At 33.7% G+C, this 19703-nt stretch overlaps 1 protein-coding gene across 5 annotated transcripts in view; it reads left to right on the top strand.

The window, feature by feature from the left end:
• Nucleotides 1–19703, top strand: part of LOC149410488 (choline/ethanolamine kinase) — a 73443-nt gene that overhangs the window by 18114 nt on the left and 35626 nt on the right. For 2 of the 5 annotated variants that reach the window (XM_089648143.1, XM_089648142.1), the window contains exons 1-2: nt 17493–17724; nt 18474–18595. In XM_089648143.1, the coding sequence (XP_089504269.1) occupies nt 17623–17724; nt 18474–18595 (224 nt within the window). In that variant the 5' untranslated portion in view covers nt 17493–17622. Of the gene's footprint in view, nt 1–2387; nt 2535–17492; nt 17725–18473; nt 18596–19703 lie in introns of those variants that run through there. The other 3 variants (XM_089648140.1, XM_089648139.1, XM_089648141.1) reach the window with 3 other exon arrangements.

Genomic DNA, 19703 nt, shown 5'->3' with positions numbered 1-19703 from the left:
AGCAGATGCCGATCGGGTCGTCATAGTGGGAGAAGATGTCGACCTGCTCGTTCTTCTCAATGGTTTAAGCGCTAAAGAGACAAACGTCTATCTTCAGAAGAGCACGAAGGGTGAAGCTGGTTGCTGTCACTACTCTACGACCTCCTACAACAACCAGGACTCCCGACAATTACCAGGAACGGTACTATTTACCCACGCGTTTGCCGGGTGCGATACCACCTCAGCACCGTTTGGCCAAGGAAAGACCAAAATCAGCAAACTTCTGAGCAAGAGTGAACCACTTGCTGAGCAAGTGGAGGTCTTCCTTCGGCCAGACTCTACCCCACAAGCCGTGAGTGGAGCAGGCATCAAGTGCTTTGTGGCTCTATATGGGGGTGACATCGCGAGGGATACTTTGGATTTCCTGAGGTATAAGACGTTTGTCACTTCAACAAACATAAACCTCGCCCGTTTGCCACCGACGGAAGATGCTGCAGGCCACCATGCAGCAAGGTGCTACCTCTAAGTGTAGAAGTGGCGGGGAGTCAACTTGAATCCCACTGAATGGGGGTGGAAGCTGTCTTCTCAAGGACTCACCCCCATCCCCACCACGATGGATCCCGCACCTCCTGCCCTTTTGCGAAAAATTTCGTGTAAATGCAATAAAGGATGCTCTGGGAGCTGCTCGTGTAGAAATGCTGGGCTCCACTGCTCAGTCCTCTGTCAGTCATGCGGTGGCAAATTTTGCATTAACGTCCCGGATGTGGAGCTGAAATGCTCGGGCGATGAAGATGACCCGACTACAGACTGGGCGCCTCTCCCAGCTAAGATAAAAAGAAAGACATGATTTGGCAACCAAGACACAATACCTACATGATTTATATTAGTTTTATTTTTTGTGTACATGTAATTTGTCCTTATAGTAGGTACCATGATGTTTGTACAAGCATTTTGGTATGTAGGTATATAAAACAATGTTTGAAGATGACGTAATTCCCGATAGATGTAATATCTTTTCTTTTTTTCATCAAAAATCTGTTAACTGTTTGATAAATAAAACCATAAAAAGACGTGATAAAAGTTTATTTGCATTTCACCCAAAATCCACTTATGTCTGTTTTTGGTTATCTACCATTTTTGAGAGAACCGTTTAGTCTACAGATATCAATCTAGTCTCAAATAAAAGCTTATTAAATTTACAACAACTTTATTTCATACAATATTTGACGTGAGATGCGTATTTTAGAAATTATTTTACAAAATAAGTGACCACTTCGAAAAAATAACACTTTTTGGAAAAAATTGCCTATTTTTGAAGAACTGTATCTTGAAAACCAATGGCTTTATATAGCTTGCTTTAGTCTCACATTATAGAAAATTTAGTCTTCTTTAAAAGTATCTGTACCGACTATACCGGTCAGACCCTTCCTTTACTGAGATATTGAGCAAAAACTGAAAAAAATCCGAAAATTTCCTGGTTTTTTAGGTCCACCGCCGCTCGCACAGCACTTTCGAAGTTGCAAATTTTTTTTTTTAATACTGGTTTAGGTCCTAACAACATATAAAAAATTCAGAATGACTGGACCTTTTGCAAGCACAACCCCCTTTTCATGTTTAACTTGACTGGACTATATGTAATGCAAAATATTTTTCCGCGAAATCTGTATTCTTTCCTAATTGAAAATGTCAAAGTATCATAAGTAATATCAAAGGCTTTAGGATACATCACAAAGCTCCTAATTTGTAAAATAATATTTTGATAATTTTAGAACTAACCTCGGTGGAAAGCACCCCTTGGTACGTTGACACTAAATCTTACGTAATGAGAAATTATTTTATTAGTCCCATAAATAAATGATTAGTCCTACGATGGGAGTACCAGGTACCTACGTAAGAAGTAATAAAACAAAGTAAAATGACTAGGTACTAATAACGTCGAAATGCCAAAGTATCCTATTTTGGTCGCGGACATTTCTACTAGTGCGCATGAGCAGAGGAACAATATCGATTTGAAAATCGTATGTTTTCGCGAATATTCTCATTTCGCATTGCTGTCGCGTGTTGCAAATTTATATAAAAATAATAAAAACCTCCCAAAATTGAAAGTGAATTGTAAAATTCGATTTAAATTATACGAGTTCACAAGTCATTGACATTTTGCGCACAAAAACTATAGTTTCAATAATACATATTATTTGGATTGGAATATCGTTCTCCAAGATTGGAATCGTAGTGGAAACTTTCCGCAATATTGAAACAGTGATGAAATTATTTTATTTGCCTTTCCTGGTAATACATAGTCGTGTCATATCACGCTGCACAATGTAATTAAATTCATACATAATATTATTTGTAAATTATACACGTAAAACCATCATAAAACGCGCTCTTTTCTGTCTGCAGTTTGATTCGCGGCTAACTTCGTAGATATTAGTGGTGCCCTTTTTTAGGTTAGTTTTCAGTGAACTGTCAAATTGTTGAGGGATACTTTTTTGTTTTTGTTCCGGTACTATGCAATTGTTGTAATGTTTAAGACACTATTCACCAAATATAAGGTACGTTTGTTGTATCTACATTTTATGTCTATTACATCTTTCAGAATTTTTGATTTAGCTATGAAAGCCGTTTCTGCTGGGAAGATTTACAACTATCGATAAATAACTATTATGAGAAATCTTTTTAATGCTCTTTTTCCTCTATTTTTTCTCTATATTATAGAACGGTAGTTATGACAGAAAATATGTTAGACGGTTAGTAAATTTTATTTGTGTCATTTCGCAATGTATTATTACTGCTTGTTCCAGAGTATAAGAAACGCCCATAGTATCGCCCCGGTGTAAGATCACCAATCGTAATTGAAATGCTGCTTGAAATGGCTTTGGCCGTGTTTGGTCAGGTACTTACCCACCTTCCTCTTTCCCATCTCCCTTCCCTTCGCACTACCTTCAGCCACACCACATGCGCCAATTGGGGATTTTGTAGTCTTACTGGCTCCGAAGAGTTGGGACTCTTATGTGGTATTCACATAAAAAAATGACTATATATATTTGAGCATTGTACAAATATATAATCTGATAGATTATAATGATTAACCGTTGTGACCCTTTGTATCAATGTATCATACACCAAATTTGGACAAACCCAAGTTTTATTGTCTCTTGAAAAAAAAAATTATATTAACAGGGCCATTTTAGGGACCTTGTGTTTTCTTGTAAACCACAAAGCTATACATATCTCGAAAGGGGTATACATTTAAGATTAAGAATGCTTTTCAAAACTTTCAACCCCGCAGGCCTCTGGCATATGACCGTTATTTCTTGAAGACGCTGTCAGATCAGAGAATTTGTACTTTCACTTTGCAATAAAATCCAAATAAATGGAATATTTTTGGATGCATCCCAAAACTAAAAACTGTTTTTGAAAGGTGAAAGATGAAATCCTATTTGAAATTAAATTTTTATTTTGTTTTTAAATACACAATTTCAAAAAGTCGAACATGAAAAATGGCTCTCCTTACGTTTTTTCGTCTAAATACTGAAAACCAAAAAAATACACATTTTTTTAAATTCAAAACTTCTATATAAATAAAAATTTAAATGTTTTGAATATGCATGTGTTTTTATATACCTATATTATATTATATAACCTATATTATATATAACGTATATTATATAAAAACCTGTGACTGGTAAAAACATGCTTTTTTGAACGTAAAAGCAATATGCGTTATTGTTTCTCTATCTGCACAGACAGATTTATTATTAACATTATTCTCACCTCACTTCTTTTTCATTTCGTGTAAAAATAATTAATAAAAAATTCACACAGTTTCATCAAATATTCTCAAATTATGTTTTTTATTTTTTTTATTTTTTTTATTTTTTTTTTTTATTAAATATCAAAATAATATAAAAAATCAAAAAGTCCCAATAAACTACTTTAAAGTAGTTTGTCATTGGGTGCTTTTAACTTAAACAGATTATATCAAATGTATACATTCATATCATGAGAGGTGTAATACAATAAAAATAAAAACAAAAAACAATTAAAGCGTATGCAGTTAGAAATAGTTTGTATTAGAGTCTAGTACAAACTATTTCTTTCAGCTAGCCAATTTTTCAACAAAAAAATTCTTTTTATATTTGTACATTTTTTGATTTCTGCAGGTAACATATTTAAACAATTTGGTATCATGTAGTCTAGCGTTCTTTTTCCATATTTGTTTACATGCTTTGGTACGATTAGTCCTTCATTTAATGTAAATCGAGTATTGTAAGTGTGTTCCAGTCTATTTATGTACATAGGGCTATTTATGTGCTGAAAAATTATTTTATACCACATAATTGCTCTTACCGAGAGGATTTTCAGATTTTGATAAAGGTGTGGAACATTATGCCTTTGTTCATATAAACTTTTATGAGCTAATAATTTAACAAGAGAATTTTGAACTGCTTGAACATGATTTATATTTGTTTTAGAGGAAAATCCCCAAGCTGTAATTCCGTACCTTATGATAGATTCAGCTAGTGATAAATAAATTATTCGAAGTGTGCATATTGGAACATAAAATTTTAATTTATATAATCTACTAATAATAGATCTCAGTCGTTCACAGACTTTATTTATCTGTAAATCCCATTTGAAAAAACAATCAATAATAACACCTAAATAAACATATTTTTTAACCAGTTCAATATTTTCACATGTACACAACGCAGGGATACCAAAGGTATGTAAAATGGAACCTTTGGTTACATAGAGGCTTCCATTTTAATTCTTCTGTGTTCTTCTATATTTGAATATAAAGCTTGGTGTTTTCTCTCTCTAACACTGTTTAGTTCATATTAAAAGCGTACAAATTGACTATACGGGTAATAGCTGTTTGTTTCCAAAACTGAACAAATATTTTGAGGCGTTAAACTTTTTTCTTCAGTAAATCGGCGATGCTTGGGTAGGAACCATAGCTTTGGGCCACTCAGCTACTAACTGGTACCTGTTCTTTGTACAGCACATCCAGTAAAAAAAAACAATTCATTAAAGAAAAGGATACAAATACAATATTGGATTGAATCATCAGTACAAATAATTGTATTTGTATATCTTTCTTGAAAGAATTGAGTTTTTTTTACTGACAACTGTTTATTTGTATTTATATTGCTTGTGTTCGGGCGCAAAAAAATAATTTGTCCCAATATATAAAGTGTATTTTAATAAAATAAATTAATTAACGCCATCTACGAACACGCAGAATGTTGCATTTAATCTTAAACAAAAATTATACTACATAATTAGTCTTTCAATTTTATTACAATGCCAAAGAAAGTGTAATATTTCACATAGGTATATTTTTATTGAAGCAAATTATTAGCAGTGTTTATTTTGTAACATTTTTCTTGGTATTAACTCAGTGGTTATAATATAATATAATGTTTTTAATATCAGATAACTATTTATTGGACATTTATCTGACTGATAGCTGATCATCAAAGCTTCATCTTCCTGATACGTCAGTAGATAATAACCCATTCTCATACAGCAATAATGTGTGTTGCCATGTGAAAATAATCATTAAAAGTATGTACTAATATTTATATCAATTTTATTAGTAATTTTTTTTTCATCTCTTTGAAGTGGGTTCACTTATACCCACTGAAGAGATAATCCGATCGAATTGTGTTGTGGGCGTGTCTATGCTTCCGAAGTAAGGTAAATTTTTTCTTACTTTTGGTGAAATTGTTAAAATATTTTCAGTGGAAGATACTATTAGTATTGCCCTGGTGTAAGACTACCATTCGGAGTTTTAAACGTTGCTCGAAATGATAGCCAGGGGACAGACCACCAAACGACTCGGTCTTGGCACATTCCTTGCCTCATTCACATTCATATTATATGGTTCTGATTCACTTCGTGCCATGTCTTCCTCGGGTGTCCCCGATTTCTTAGTCTACCATTCACATTTGCGTCATGTACTGCCGCGGTAACTAAAAACATAGTTTATCTCAAGGAAGATACTGGTGTTTTTATTTACCACGGCAGTATATTCTCCTTACACTCTTTTCTTGGTTCATTCGCTCTACATATCCAAACCATCGTGTCCCTTTCTTAATGTTACTCATTACGCTTACATCAGCCTTACATTATTTGTGGATCTCTACGTACATTTTTCACACTATCATTCATGGTTTTACTACACATATGCCTCAGGGATCTCATTTCATCCTTTCTCTGCCAGTTCCATGCCTTACTGCCATACATCAGGGTGGGTATCAGCACTCCATTGTGCACAGCTAACTTCGCTTCTTTGGACAATCTTTTGTTAGCGCAAACCGCGATCCGTCCTTCATTATTGTAGTTACCTACATTTACCCTTCTTTCAATATATTTATCTGCCTTCCCATTTCTCATTTAAAAATGTATTTAAAAACACACTAAAAATGAACAATTTTGTAATAGTTTAAAAATATAAAACTGAATTGAATTACTGGAAGTTTGGATTATAGTGGCTTCCGATTATAATGACTATACTGTATTCTATTTCTTTATTCCACTTAGAATCTTGGTTAGTTGAAAGAAATTAACAAGTCCAATTTATACTACTATTTAATTTGATAAGTGACCATATAAAGAGATAATAATTAAATATGTCTAAGAATTTGGGACCATAATGTCTGTCACTGCAATCTTCTGGCTATGTTTCTACGGCCTGATAGCATCTATGCATATAGTTGTATCATGGGAACAATCGGTGATCAGATTTTGATTATATACTTAATTATATACTGTACATGATAAAACCCAGCATGTCGGACCATATTGCAAAGGTTGCTAATGAGGCAATAATCTGTTATCACTTTGGGGGGAAGTCTTACAGGGATGTACCATATTTTTGCATCAATTTTGATGTAAGATTGATAGACTATAAAAGTATTGAGTAATCAACTCATATACATTCTTAAGCATCGATGACACGGGGCTAGTTTACGAGCTGCTAGTCGACGAGTCTATAAGCTAGCGAGTAAGCGAGTTAGCGAGTGTCGATGACACACAAAACTTTCCACTCGCTCAAAGCCAAAGGATCTTCGTCCTTGAACTCTCTCAATAAACGGCTGGAAGCACCATATTCATCGCGTTTTTCTATCCTTCATCTTGCCCATTTTCTTTTCTGCTTCAAGTTTTTCTTTAGTTTTCGTTGTAAATCCTTCTTGATAGCATAAGCTAAGATAATTACTGCCGCGCGAACTACTTCCGTTGACATTTTTGCTGACTGCCAAAACGCAAAGATACTGGCAACTAGTTCACAGTTCACTAGCAGCGATGATGACACACGGCTAGTTAACTAGCTTATAAGCCAACACGCCAGCGAATGGCGAGTAAATTAGCCCGTCTTTTTATTTTACAATCTGCTTTTTTACAATCGGATAGTCAACTAGCAGATTGTAAAAAAGCCGATGACATGGGGCCAGTTTACAAGCTGCTAGCGAACTCGCTGGCTTGTAGCTTGTAAACTAGCCCCGTATCATTGATGCTTTACCAACTGTTTTTTCTTTTCTTGGGACAAAAACAGTTATTTTATTATAATTTATGTGAATACCGCATTACTGTCCAAAGCCATGACCGGCCCTAAGTGGAAGTATTAGAGCAGTCAGCTCCGGGCGCTGACTTTCCAAAGTGCAAAGGAGCTGATAATACCTAACACATCATCGCTCTTGAGATTATTTTTCATAAAAATAATCTCAATTAGTGATAACCTACCTAACTATGTAGGTGACCTAGCCGTCTACTGGCTTTGAAGATAAGCGCCAAAATTTTACTCGAGCAAGGTGCTGATTGACTCCGGGTCCGACACTGTCCAAAGCCAGTAGAACTCACCATCCCCAATTGGGACCTGATTGTTCAGAATAGCTCACCAAACATTTCAAGCAACTTTGCATTTCTGAATCGTGGTCTTACACCGAGGTAATACTGAGAGTATCTACCTCTCTGTAACATCCCGTAAATATACTTCATAATTAAATTTATTAACACTCGCTGGGATTCGAACCTGCTCTCTCTGGATATGTAATTGAGGATCTTAACCGCTTGACCACGGAGGTCATTCTTATGAACTGTATGCCCCCGCATAGCGATCTACGCATTTGACATTTAGTCAGAAAGTTGCCAGATCATATCCCTCGCAATGCAAAAATTTTTTCTCGCTACTTTACCCCGTTTCTAACTACTCAGCATGGGAAGAAACTCACTGAGGAAACTGGTAGGACTACTAACAGTACACTGCCATCTCAGGATGTACATGCAGTTGTTAGGAGTGGAAAACGCCAAAAATCAGGAAAAGTGAAGAGGATGAAGAGACTCCAATTCACCTTTGATGCCAATGTCCCGCTCTTTTGGGACAAGTCTCAGATACCTGGGAAGACACATTGTGGAACCAGAAGACGTAGCCACATATCCTATGACAACCCTGGTGAACTTTATCAAAGGACCGAGTTAATGTTAAAGAAATGAGGTAAAATGGGAGATAACACAATGGACCTATGGCCTAAGTGTTTACGGAAACTATACGTAAAACGTCTCCTCTTTATTAAAAAACACCTCTGCAGTTCCTCATGTCTTGTGGCGCCCCCGCAGTGCTACTGGCGCCCTCTGAACACATTTGGCCGGATGTGGTTGAATTCATACTATCTAGCCACATTCATTTGTATGACACACTCATCGTCTATGAGTAATGCTGTTTAATTCCGTAAAGTGTTAACACAAATGCACATGTTTGGCAAGATAACAACATTACTCGTAATGACATACATAATTGACAATGCAATTATCAGTTTTGTGTTTTCATACTTTCAGGAATGCCAAATGGATTACCCGAGTGCCTGTCTAATTTGTCATGTTCTTAGATATTTTGTAATTCCTATAATGTTTGGTGTAGAACAAGGCTGCCCAACCCCAGGCCCGCGGGCCACAATGTGGCCCGCGAACGAATTATAAGTGGCCCGCTTGAACCATTTTCAAAAAACCCGTCAATCCGCCAATTTGAAAAAGTGTCGCGGGCCTGCGGTAAAACAAACAATGCAGCTTGCGCGCGGTCACCAGTGTTGTGAACTTACTTTTTAAACAAAAATACACCGGTAAATTTTTGATATAATATTTTTTGCGTCCGAAATGGAATCTTGTAGCCACCCCCCCCCCCATGGAATTTGAAAAATTGTTGTGGGGAATCACATATGATGTTTTTGAGCGCCGAATTTTTTTTCAGCGAAGTTCCGTAACAACCCCCCCCCCCCATGGATTTCAATATTTTGTGGGGAGCACTCATTCTGAATTTTTTTTGTGGGGAATTATGTTTTATAGAAATTCTCTAACAACCCCCCCCCCCATGGAAACAGGAACCGTCAGGTACTCAGTGGCCCGCCTGTGATTCAAAATCGTCAATTTGGCCCAACTGTTAAAAAGGTTGGGCAGCCTTGGTGTAGAACTTCAGTTTAACATAATAATATTATTTTAGCCAATGTAAGAAAATATTCCAAATGGCAATGCTTTAGATTAGAGGTCCCTAAACCCTTTTGTCCCCGTGTTTTTTAATTTACTGACACTTCATTATAAAAAATCTGTATTAGGTCGATCGATACATTTACTGGAAGCCAAAATTTTATTGACGGGCTGCCTAAATGGAATCCACCCTCATGGAACCCCATTTACATCTCATTCACATGGACCCCCTGCAGGCCGAAGTCGACCCATGGGGAGTTGATATATCCCACTTTGGGAATGACTGCTTTAGATTTACACTACCGTTGTAAATAAAAACACAGTGTGTTTCTTGAGAGTCTCGAGGAAGACACGCCGTCTGCTATAAATATTTTCCGGGTCAAGGGGTTAATCTCTTATCTACATAACTAACTAACTTTTAAGTATATTTATCTATTTTTCATAGTCTCTATAAAACAGTTGCTGTATACCAATATATATTATAGATGTAGAACGCATAAAGGATCAGGAAAGCAGAAATGGTAAAAAAATAAATGTAATAAGCAATAGCCAATAGTACAAGTAAGTACATTAATGATACAAAATACTAACAATGATAGTCTGTAATCCAAGAAATGGAATCACAAACTAGGCTAGTAGCTGTACTGAAGATGTTAGATTTTATATTAAGAACAACTCTTAAATTCAAATCAATATTTTTTAATTCAAAACTCCCTACCCACCTGTTAGAAGTCACTTAGATTTACACTTTGGAGTCCACCATAGACATTACAAAACTCCCTACCCACCTGTTAGAAGTCACTTAGAATTACACTTTGGAGTCCACCATAGACATTACAAAACTCCCTACCCACCTGTTAGAAGTCACTTAGATTTACATTTTGGAGTCCACCATAGACATTACAAAACTCCCTACCCACCTGTTAGAAGTCACTTAGAATTACACTTTGGAATCCACCATAGACATTACAAAACTCCCTACCCACCTGTTAGAAGTCACTTAGATTTACACTTTGGAGTCCACCATAGACATTACAAAACTCCCTACCCACCTGTTAGAAGTCACTTAGAATTACACTTTGGAGTCCACCATAGACATCCAAATTGATAGACTAGCTCATCATGAAGTTCAACCAAGTACGTAACAGCGAGTAGACGCGATATTTGTGCTCTCACTAAAACCGCTTAAAAACAGTGAATAATCTGAAGATTTATATTCAAGTGAGTGAACTTACTGATTAAAAAAGTTTTCCTTAAAAAGGTGGCTAAACATACTGTCATTCAAGTGCTTTATCACGGTGCATTTTGTAAATTTAACTGTGTTCTATTGGAGTCCATTAGAGCTCAACCAGTGATTGTGACAATAACACACAACTCAACGAAATAAACAACACAGTGTAAATTGGGGTAAACATGACGCACACAAATAACCACCAATTTATGGAATCATGCAAGACGGCAATTCAAGACCTGTTGGAGGCAGTACAAGATCCAACAAAAAAATTTACCAAGGATCAACAAAACTTAATTACATTAAAAGTGAATACAATATTGGCACTGATGGGTCACGTCGCCATTGAAATGACTGAAAACAATGTCAAACTTGAGTCGTATGACCAATCAGTAGATAAAAAACGATACTTAAATCGAAAAAACGAATTTCCCCTAATGATTACCCCTAATCAAAATAATAAAGAAACAAATGAAAAACTCCAAAAACGAATCCAAGAAAAAATTAAAAACGGAAAATTAAGGATTAATATTGACAGCATTAAAAAAATTTCTCAAAACAGATTAATCATAAAATGCTTTAAAAAAGAGGACGCACTGATGCTGCAAAAAGAAATTTCCAAAGAATTACAGGATGTAGAAGCAAAAGAACTTATGAAAAAAAAACCTACACTTATATTCAAAGGCATCTTCAATGACTACAACACTGAAGATTTTACTGATGACCTATTTGAACAAAACGAATATCTTAAAGTTTTTACACACACTACAGATATCAAATCACTAATAAATGTGAAAAAGGTTGTTAAAAATAAATACAACGACACGATGAACTTCATTGTAGAGGTAGACAAGGACATCCGAAGAACTATAATACAAAAAGAAAAAATAAATATCGGATATCAAAGAATTTACGCCGAAGATGCAAACCCGCTGGTACAATGTTTCCATTGCTTACGCTTTGGACACACATCAAGTAGATGCCTTGGGAAAGAAAAGGACGCAGCTAGCTGCAGCTATTGTGGAGGCCCTCACACACATACGACTTGTATTAATATAAGCCAAGCACCCAAATGTCTGAACTGTGAACAACATAACCTAAAAAATAAACTGACATTTCCATCAAATCACCGAGCAAATGACAAGATTAATTGTAAGTTTTATAAAAAAATGCTTGAAATTGCACACCAAAAAATCGATTATTGAAAATCGTAATGTTTTAATGTTTTCTTCATCAGGATGTCATAAAATTGACATTTCTAACTACGTTTTACAAATCCATATTCTTGAAGTTTATTTTGTACTCTATAGTAGTATTTTGCACATAACTCTACAGCAGTATTCTCTCGTATTATTATTGAAACATATCTCTTTTTATATATTCTACTTACACGCCGATATTATTCAAGTTTGTTTTGTATTACTCAATACTAGGTTGTACATAGCTTCTTGGGAAATAGTATCAAATAATACTAAACCCAACAACCATAATATTAAAATATACGAGGATAATACTATTATTACAAACAGTTCGATATTTTTCTTTATAAGATGCACAAAATTAAAATCTATTTTTCAATTGATTTTTTACAAGCATTTTTTAAAATATTCAAGTATATTTTGTACATCATTATTATTTTGTACATTATTAATAGATGCTATATTTCAACTTCCAACCATTATACTGAATGTTACGAGTATAATATTATATTATATTTTTAAATGGCTTTCAACTATATTGAAAATGATTCTGATGTAGAATTTACCCGAGTAAGCAATTTAGAATGTTGGATTCACGCACAAAATATTAATAAAAGCAATACTAACCTAACCTGTGTCCAAATAAATATAAGATCACTAAACAAGTATTGGGATATTCTTCATGCCTATTTGAAAAACTGTTTGAAAGACATAGATGTAATTATGCTTTGCGAAACTGCAATTAACGAGGAACTTATTAAATTATATGATATTCCAGGATATAAATCGTATTATTATTGCAGAAAACATAAACAAGGAGGTGGAATATTGCTGTATATAAGGGAACATTTAAATTTTAAACAAAAAATAGTTGAAACCATTCACTTTGAAAATGTGTTTGGAATATTGACATTACCTAATAAATGTAATTTTTATATTTTAGCAATTTATAGACCACCTAACCTCAATTAAAAGGGATTCTTAAATGAAATTTCTTGTTTTTTTTGCAATAATGTAAACTTTAATGATAATATAATATTTTTTGGGGATATTAATCTTAACATACTAAATCAAAGTGATTCAAATATAATAGCTTATGAAAATATACTTACCAGTAATTACTTAACAAAATGTATTAATGATACGACTAGAGAAGCAATCGTTGCTGGTCAAATAACCAAATCCTGTATTGACCACATATATGTTAGATCTAATAAATGTAACTTGTCCGCGTGTGTAATTGATTCGAGAATTGCTGATCATTTTATGACGGGACTAAATTTACAATACCATGACGTCAAAAATATTGAACAAAATGAAAAAATCACAATTCTGTCTCAAAAACGTGTTGATAAAGAAATAAAAAAATATAGTTGGAATATTCTTTTGAAAGAAGTGGATTGCGTTACTCTGTATAATAAAATTAAAAATAAATTTAATGAAATCTATGAAAAAAGTACTGTAGTAAAGTCTTATAAACCTCAAATCAGACCTAATGCCATAAATGAATGGATAAATGAAGATTTATTATCAAAAATCAAATTAAAAGATACACTTTACAAAAGATGGAAAAATAATCCTACAAATAAATTTTATGAAAGAGAGTACAAATGTAATCGAAACAAAGTTACAAAATTAATCAGTACATGCAAATTAAAATTCTTCAACTCAAAATTTAAAAATTACTTTGCCGACTCTAAAAAAACGTGGGACGAAATAAACAGATTGTTAGGGAGGAAGAGCAAAAGTAATTGCGACCAAGTAATATCAAACTATTTTTTAAAAAAAGAACAAACGACTGAACAAACATCTAACAATTTTGCAAACTTTTTTTCTGACAATGTTAACCTTTTAAATGCCAGTAGGTAGAAGTGTAGCTGTGCACAGCAGGCCAAGAATGCGAGTTAACTCGCTCTTGGCACAGAAGCGGTTAAGCAACTATTACATAGATGTGACAAAAAAGCTTTTCATATTCAAACACATAGACTTCCACACAGCATGCTCTTAACACAAGCAAAACTTTGTGATATTGAAAAAGTAGTCAAAAGTTTAAAAAATAGTCAATCGCCGGGGATAGATAAAATTAGAATGTCTGACATTAAAAAACACTTTAATATCTTAGGACCTATTTTAACTCTATTAATTAATATGATTTTATCGGAGGCAATTATACCTGAAGATCTTAAATGTAGCATAATCCGACCTATCTACAAAGGTGGTAAACACAGTGAAATTGAAAACTATAGACCGATCAGTATTTTACCTGCAATTGAAAAGATCCTAGAAAAATATATATCTGTAAAACTAATAAAGTACCTTGAAAAATTTTCTATTATTGATACCCATCAATATGGTTTCCAAAAAAATAAAAGCACAGATCTACTACTTCAAGAATTTTCAAATAAAATTAATAATGATCTTAACAAAAGAAAACATGTACTCGTATTATTTATTGATAATTCAAAGGCTTTTGATACGATTGATCATAGTAAATTACTTAAAACTCTAGAAAACATTGGAATTACAGGAAACCTACATAAATTATTTGTTAACTACTTTCAAAATAGAAAGATTTGTGTAAAAATTTTTGATCATTTTAGCAAAAAAAATATTGTTTTCGCAGGCGTACCACAAGGGTCCATACTAGGCCCTACCTTGTATATAATATATGTTACTGCAATGAAATTTATTTTTTCTCATGTAAAACATTACGTTTATGCTGACGACACTGCATTAGTTATTTCACATGAGGATTTATTAATAGCGAGTAATTTACTTCAAATTGACTTTGTCACTCTTCAAAAATGGTCACATGATGTAGGTTTAATAATCAATGCTAAAAAAACGAAGCTTATGCACATCAGATCTCCTCATAATAACATCACCATAACTCCTAAAATTATTTCTCATGACTTTAATTGCATTCATAACTTTGTAATACAACCATGCTCATGCAAAAATATTGAACTTGTTTCAAAATACGTATATCTAGGCTTAACAATTGATTGTTATTTTAAATGGGATATACATATACAAAAAGTGTGCACACGGCTTAGAGCTATAGTGAGCAAACTTTATAGATTAAAGTTTTTTGTTCCACCAAATACCCTTAAAATAGTATACCTATCATTGGCGGAATCCCTAATAAGATACGGAATAACTTCTTGGGGACATTCAACAAAAACAAATCTTCTTTCAGTCCAAAATGTACAATATTCTTTGGTAAAATTATTATTAAACAGAACTAAATACGAACAAAGAAATGACGTACCAAAGTCATTACTATACAACTCTGTAAATGTATTATCTGTTCGTGCTTTATTGTGGCTTAAAATTGCGAGTCAGCATACATCTCAATCTGAACATAATAAAATAGTGACACATGTTCATAATACAAGACTAATTGCAAACGATGGACTTGTAGTTCCCAGATACCTGAATAAATATGGTCAAAGAACTCTAGAATACCTCGTTCCAATAATTTACAACATGTTACCAAACTCAATAAAAAGCTGTGAATTGACTCACAGAAGGAAATGTATGTTAAAAAAATGGTTATGTGAAAGAATTTTTTTGTATTAATGTAATTATGTGTATATTTAATTTTAATTTTTTTTAAAAAGAAAGACAAACATTCCCGGGTTACGAATAACCCAACAATGTTTGAAAATCTCCTACTACCACCACAGAAAGCCGAAAATGTTGCTTGTGTTGTGATGGAGGACTTAGCCAGCCGAGGAATCGAACACGCGACGCTCGGGTGAGACCCAAGCGCTATGCCCACTCAACCACTGACCGTATATTTTATGTACTTGTTAAAATTGTATATGTATTTAAGAAGTAATTGTTAAAAGAACCCGTTGACAAACTGATATCAATCAGTTTAACGGGACTTAATTGTAAAAAATGTATTTTTGAAAGTTGATAAATAAAAAAAATAAAAAAAATAAAAAAAAAATAAAAAAAAATCAAGGAAAGGGGAACAAACCAAGTTGCGGGGAGCGCGGGGGTGGCGTGACCTTATCCTTTTAACAAACATATGGCGAATCACCTGTTCTGGTCGCTGTGGGCGGTGGTCAATGCAGCCAAGAGTCAGATTCCCTTTGGCTACCTGGTGGATGTAAGCGTAACGAGTAAGATTAAGAAAGAGACGCTCAGATGGTTTGGGCATGTAGAGCGAATGAACGAATAAATGAGTGTAATATACAATGCGAATGTCAATGGTAGTAAAAGTCTGGGATGCCAGTGAAAGATATGGCACCATTAAGTGAAGCAGATACTTGAGTCGGGCCATGTAAAGAGTCAGAATAATAGAGGAGTATGTATGAATGTGAATGTGTGTGCCAATACCGAGTTGTTTCGCAGTCCATCCTCTCTGTCTACCATGCGGAAAACGGTGTGATGGTTAGTCAGTTATGTGTGGCTTGAAGCATAATATAACTATATACATGATAAATTTTTATCATTTTTATGATGGGGACTATATGTCAGAATAAATTATTTTTGTCGTAAAAGCATTTAACGTACTGTGGTTAGAATATGTTCAGCAAAAATTATGTAAGATAAGATGAGTTAATATTGAATACATTTAAAATCATCCGCTATAATAATGCTTATAGTTTGCAACAAATGCGTAGTTGAATATAACACATGCTCATATTGTGGGTATAATGTGATACAAATGAACAAATGCAGATACAACATTATGTTTATATTATGATTATGTTGCAATTCAATATGATCATACTGAATTCCAGCTTCATTCTCTGTGGGAAATTGTCAAAAGATTGAATATTAATTCAGAAATCCATATAACTTAGTATTTTGGAAGTAAGTTTAACACTTTATTTATTTGGCTTAATAGTAAAAATTTATTTATCAATTTGTATATCGCCGTTTTTGTGAAACAACGTCTCAAGCTTGCCTCCCTTTCTCAATCGTTGTTTCTGTCTCTCTTGCACTTGCTTAATCACTTATTACCGCTGAATGGAAAATTCCTAGTATAATAAACCATCTAATTTCAGAGTACGTATTTTTTTATCACTTCTTAAATACTTTCTCATTCCTGCATTGTTTCGTCTCTTATTAAGGCGAGGGATGCTATTGGTTAGTTTTTCACCTCGCCGCCCAGACTTACAGATGCGATCCTGCGAAGAGATGTCACAGCTGTGATGACTGTGATTAAGTTAATTTACAGGGCGTAATGTTAAGACCATCATTAATTCTAAAGATGGAAAAAATATACAGATACACGCTTAATACGCACATTTTATTTTAAAACAGTTTTAATCAGTTAATATTGAGAAGTATTTCAGTTTCCCGAAATGGAAAATAATGAATTTTAGTAGCTATTTCGTTAAAAAAACTGATAATTTGACGTCTTTTCTTCATGCCATGTTTTGCTATAATTGACCTTACTTTGGATGATGGACACAACCGTAATACCCTTCTTATGGTTTATCTCTTCTGTGTCTAATACGTTTGAATCTTGTACTCGTGCAATATTATTATATATTTAGTTTCCATCTTCCCTGACTAAGACACGTTTGTGCTGAAACCATTTGACATACCGTTATAAAATAAATTTATTAACGCAAAGTTAGTGTTTCCTATAACTTCAGTATTATTTTATACAACGTTGCATTCGAATATGCCTGTGTTTTTTTTATACCAGTGTTATGTAGATGTTACCTGTGACAAATAAAAACATGCTTTTATTGGACAAACATGCTTTTTTTTAAAACAGCACCATCTGTCGGACGTAAGAGCAACACAAGTTATTGTTTCTCTATCTGCACAGACAGACTGAACTACAGCAGCACTTGGCGGGTACAGCTATTTATAATAAAACTTTACCGAAAAATTTGAGATCATAAATGGCTATCTCCGAAAACGTGCCCTTAGAGATAATATTGGCAATAGAGTATTAGAACTATGTAGCACTTAATATAGACTTTGAAATAACTTTAAATAAGCGAAGGATTCAACAACGAATACATTGATACACAATACATAAAAGAATTTGTGTAAAATACACTTTCTTGGGAATTGTTAACGCGACAACAAACTGCCATGAAAAAAATATCTGGCCACTGGGATAATTTGTTTATATTTATTTATTTTACTGAAATGCAAGACATCTTTTGATAAACTGTGAAATTACTAGCTTCGTAAAACCATTAGCTTTGTGAATATCGAAGTTGCGGACAAGCGGGAACTTTTGAAATAAATTTAAAAAATGTTTTAATATATCTCTACCTTGGCCACATTTTGCCAACGTGAGCTGGGTTTTTACGAATTCGCCAAAATGCGGCCAAAGTGTTCCAGTGGATTTGTTGATTTGATCAATTTTGACTCAAAAGGATTTGCTAAGCAGTGGCAAAATATTAGCAAAGTACACTCAAATAGAATTATATTACTAATTTTGAAAGTGACGTCTAAAAATTAAAAAATTGTCAGTGTTAGTTTCATCACATTGTTTTTTTGGATTTGACCGTTTTTGATCCTGATGGTCTCATATTTGAAATAAATTTGAGCAGCACCGACTCTAAAAATATGTTTGTTCTGGCTTGTTCCAGTACCTACCGATGTGTTGCAACGAGGTGGAGATGCGAGAGGCTGCGGCAAAGATCTGTCGAGACTTCCTGCACGGAGCCTGGAAGACTGTCTCCCCGCAGGAACTGGACTTTAGGAGGATCAGGTACTTATACATTTATTGTTATCTTTTATTTGTAGAAATCAATTTTAATTTACAATTTTTTCTTTTGTATATTCAATGATATTATTATTTAATATTATTGAATTTGATTCATGTATTTACATAATATTACAAGTAATTGTTAGTGATTTAGTCTAGGTCGATTGATCATTTTGCACTAACCGTTTTATTTAAACCCTTTTCCTTTATTTTTGTCATCTAAATTGTAGCAATTATTACACTTTTCTTGCACACCGCTTTCTTTTGTTCACAGTGTTGCTCGCTAACTTTTAGGGTGACCACATTATTATTAAACTTAGATTTTCAATTATATTGAAGGGTCTATATTTCTATTTCTAACTATAAGATATTCCAGTTCAGAAAAACAATTATGTAGCAACTGCATGTTGAAACACAACAAACAATAATTAACACTATTAAGAGGGTACTAATTGATAACGAAATAACGGTAAAACCCTATGACAATATTTCTTGAACACAATAATTATTGTAATTACTGTTTAATTTGTTTGTAATTGATATTTAAAGCTGTCAGCTTTATTTATAGATTATCAACAAGCCTTCAAACCAATATGTAGAAAACGACGATAAATAAATTCCAAACATATAATTGAACAGAGATATAGAAATAAATAAAGCAACACTATTCCCGAGCTTGGATAACCATAATATTATTGAATTTATTCTAGGCAGATGAACGAGGATATTTGTGTTATAAATGTACATTCACGTAATGAGTTTTTTCCTCATGGGTGAATGACATGTTTTCAAAAATAAGATAACAAATGGCATCTTCACTGTCGCTCGAGTATATAATCCTTAGATTTCGTTTTCTTCTTACTTGAAAAGCACTGCACTCATATTGATCACTGCTATGTAATTGAAAATTTTCATCAATGTCACCGTCTTCATGTTCGTATATTCTAGAGAATCGTGGCATTAATTTTTTTCAAAACCGAAAAAAATACTAAAATACCCAAAACAAACTTATTTATCACTGCGGTTTATGATAATACAGGTGTCCGGGGGTAAAGTGCATTCACTTCGGGGGGTGATTCTACACGATAGTACAAGTAAAAAAGATAAATAA

This window comes from Hesperophylax consimilis, chromosome 27, assembly GCF_061612785.1.
Source record: "Hesperophylax consimilis isolate HC1 chromosome 27, BYU_Hcon_1.0, whole genome shotgun sequence".
NCBI lineage: Eukaryota > Metazoa > Arthropoda > Insecta > Trichoptera > Limnephilidae > Hesperophylax > Hesperophylax consimilis.
The sequence above is the reverse complement of the archived record's forward strand: the minus strand, read 5'-3'. Positions and strand labels throughout refer to the sequence as shown.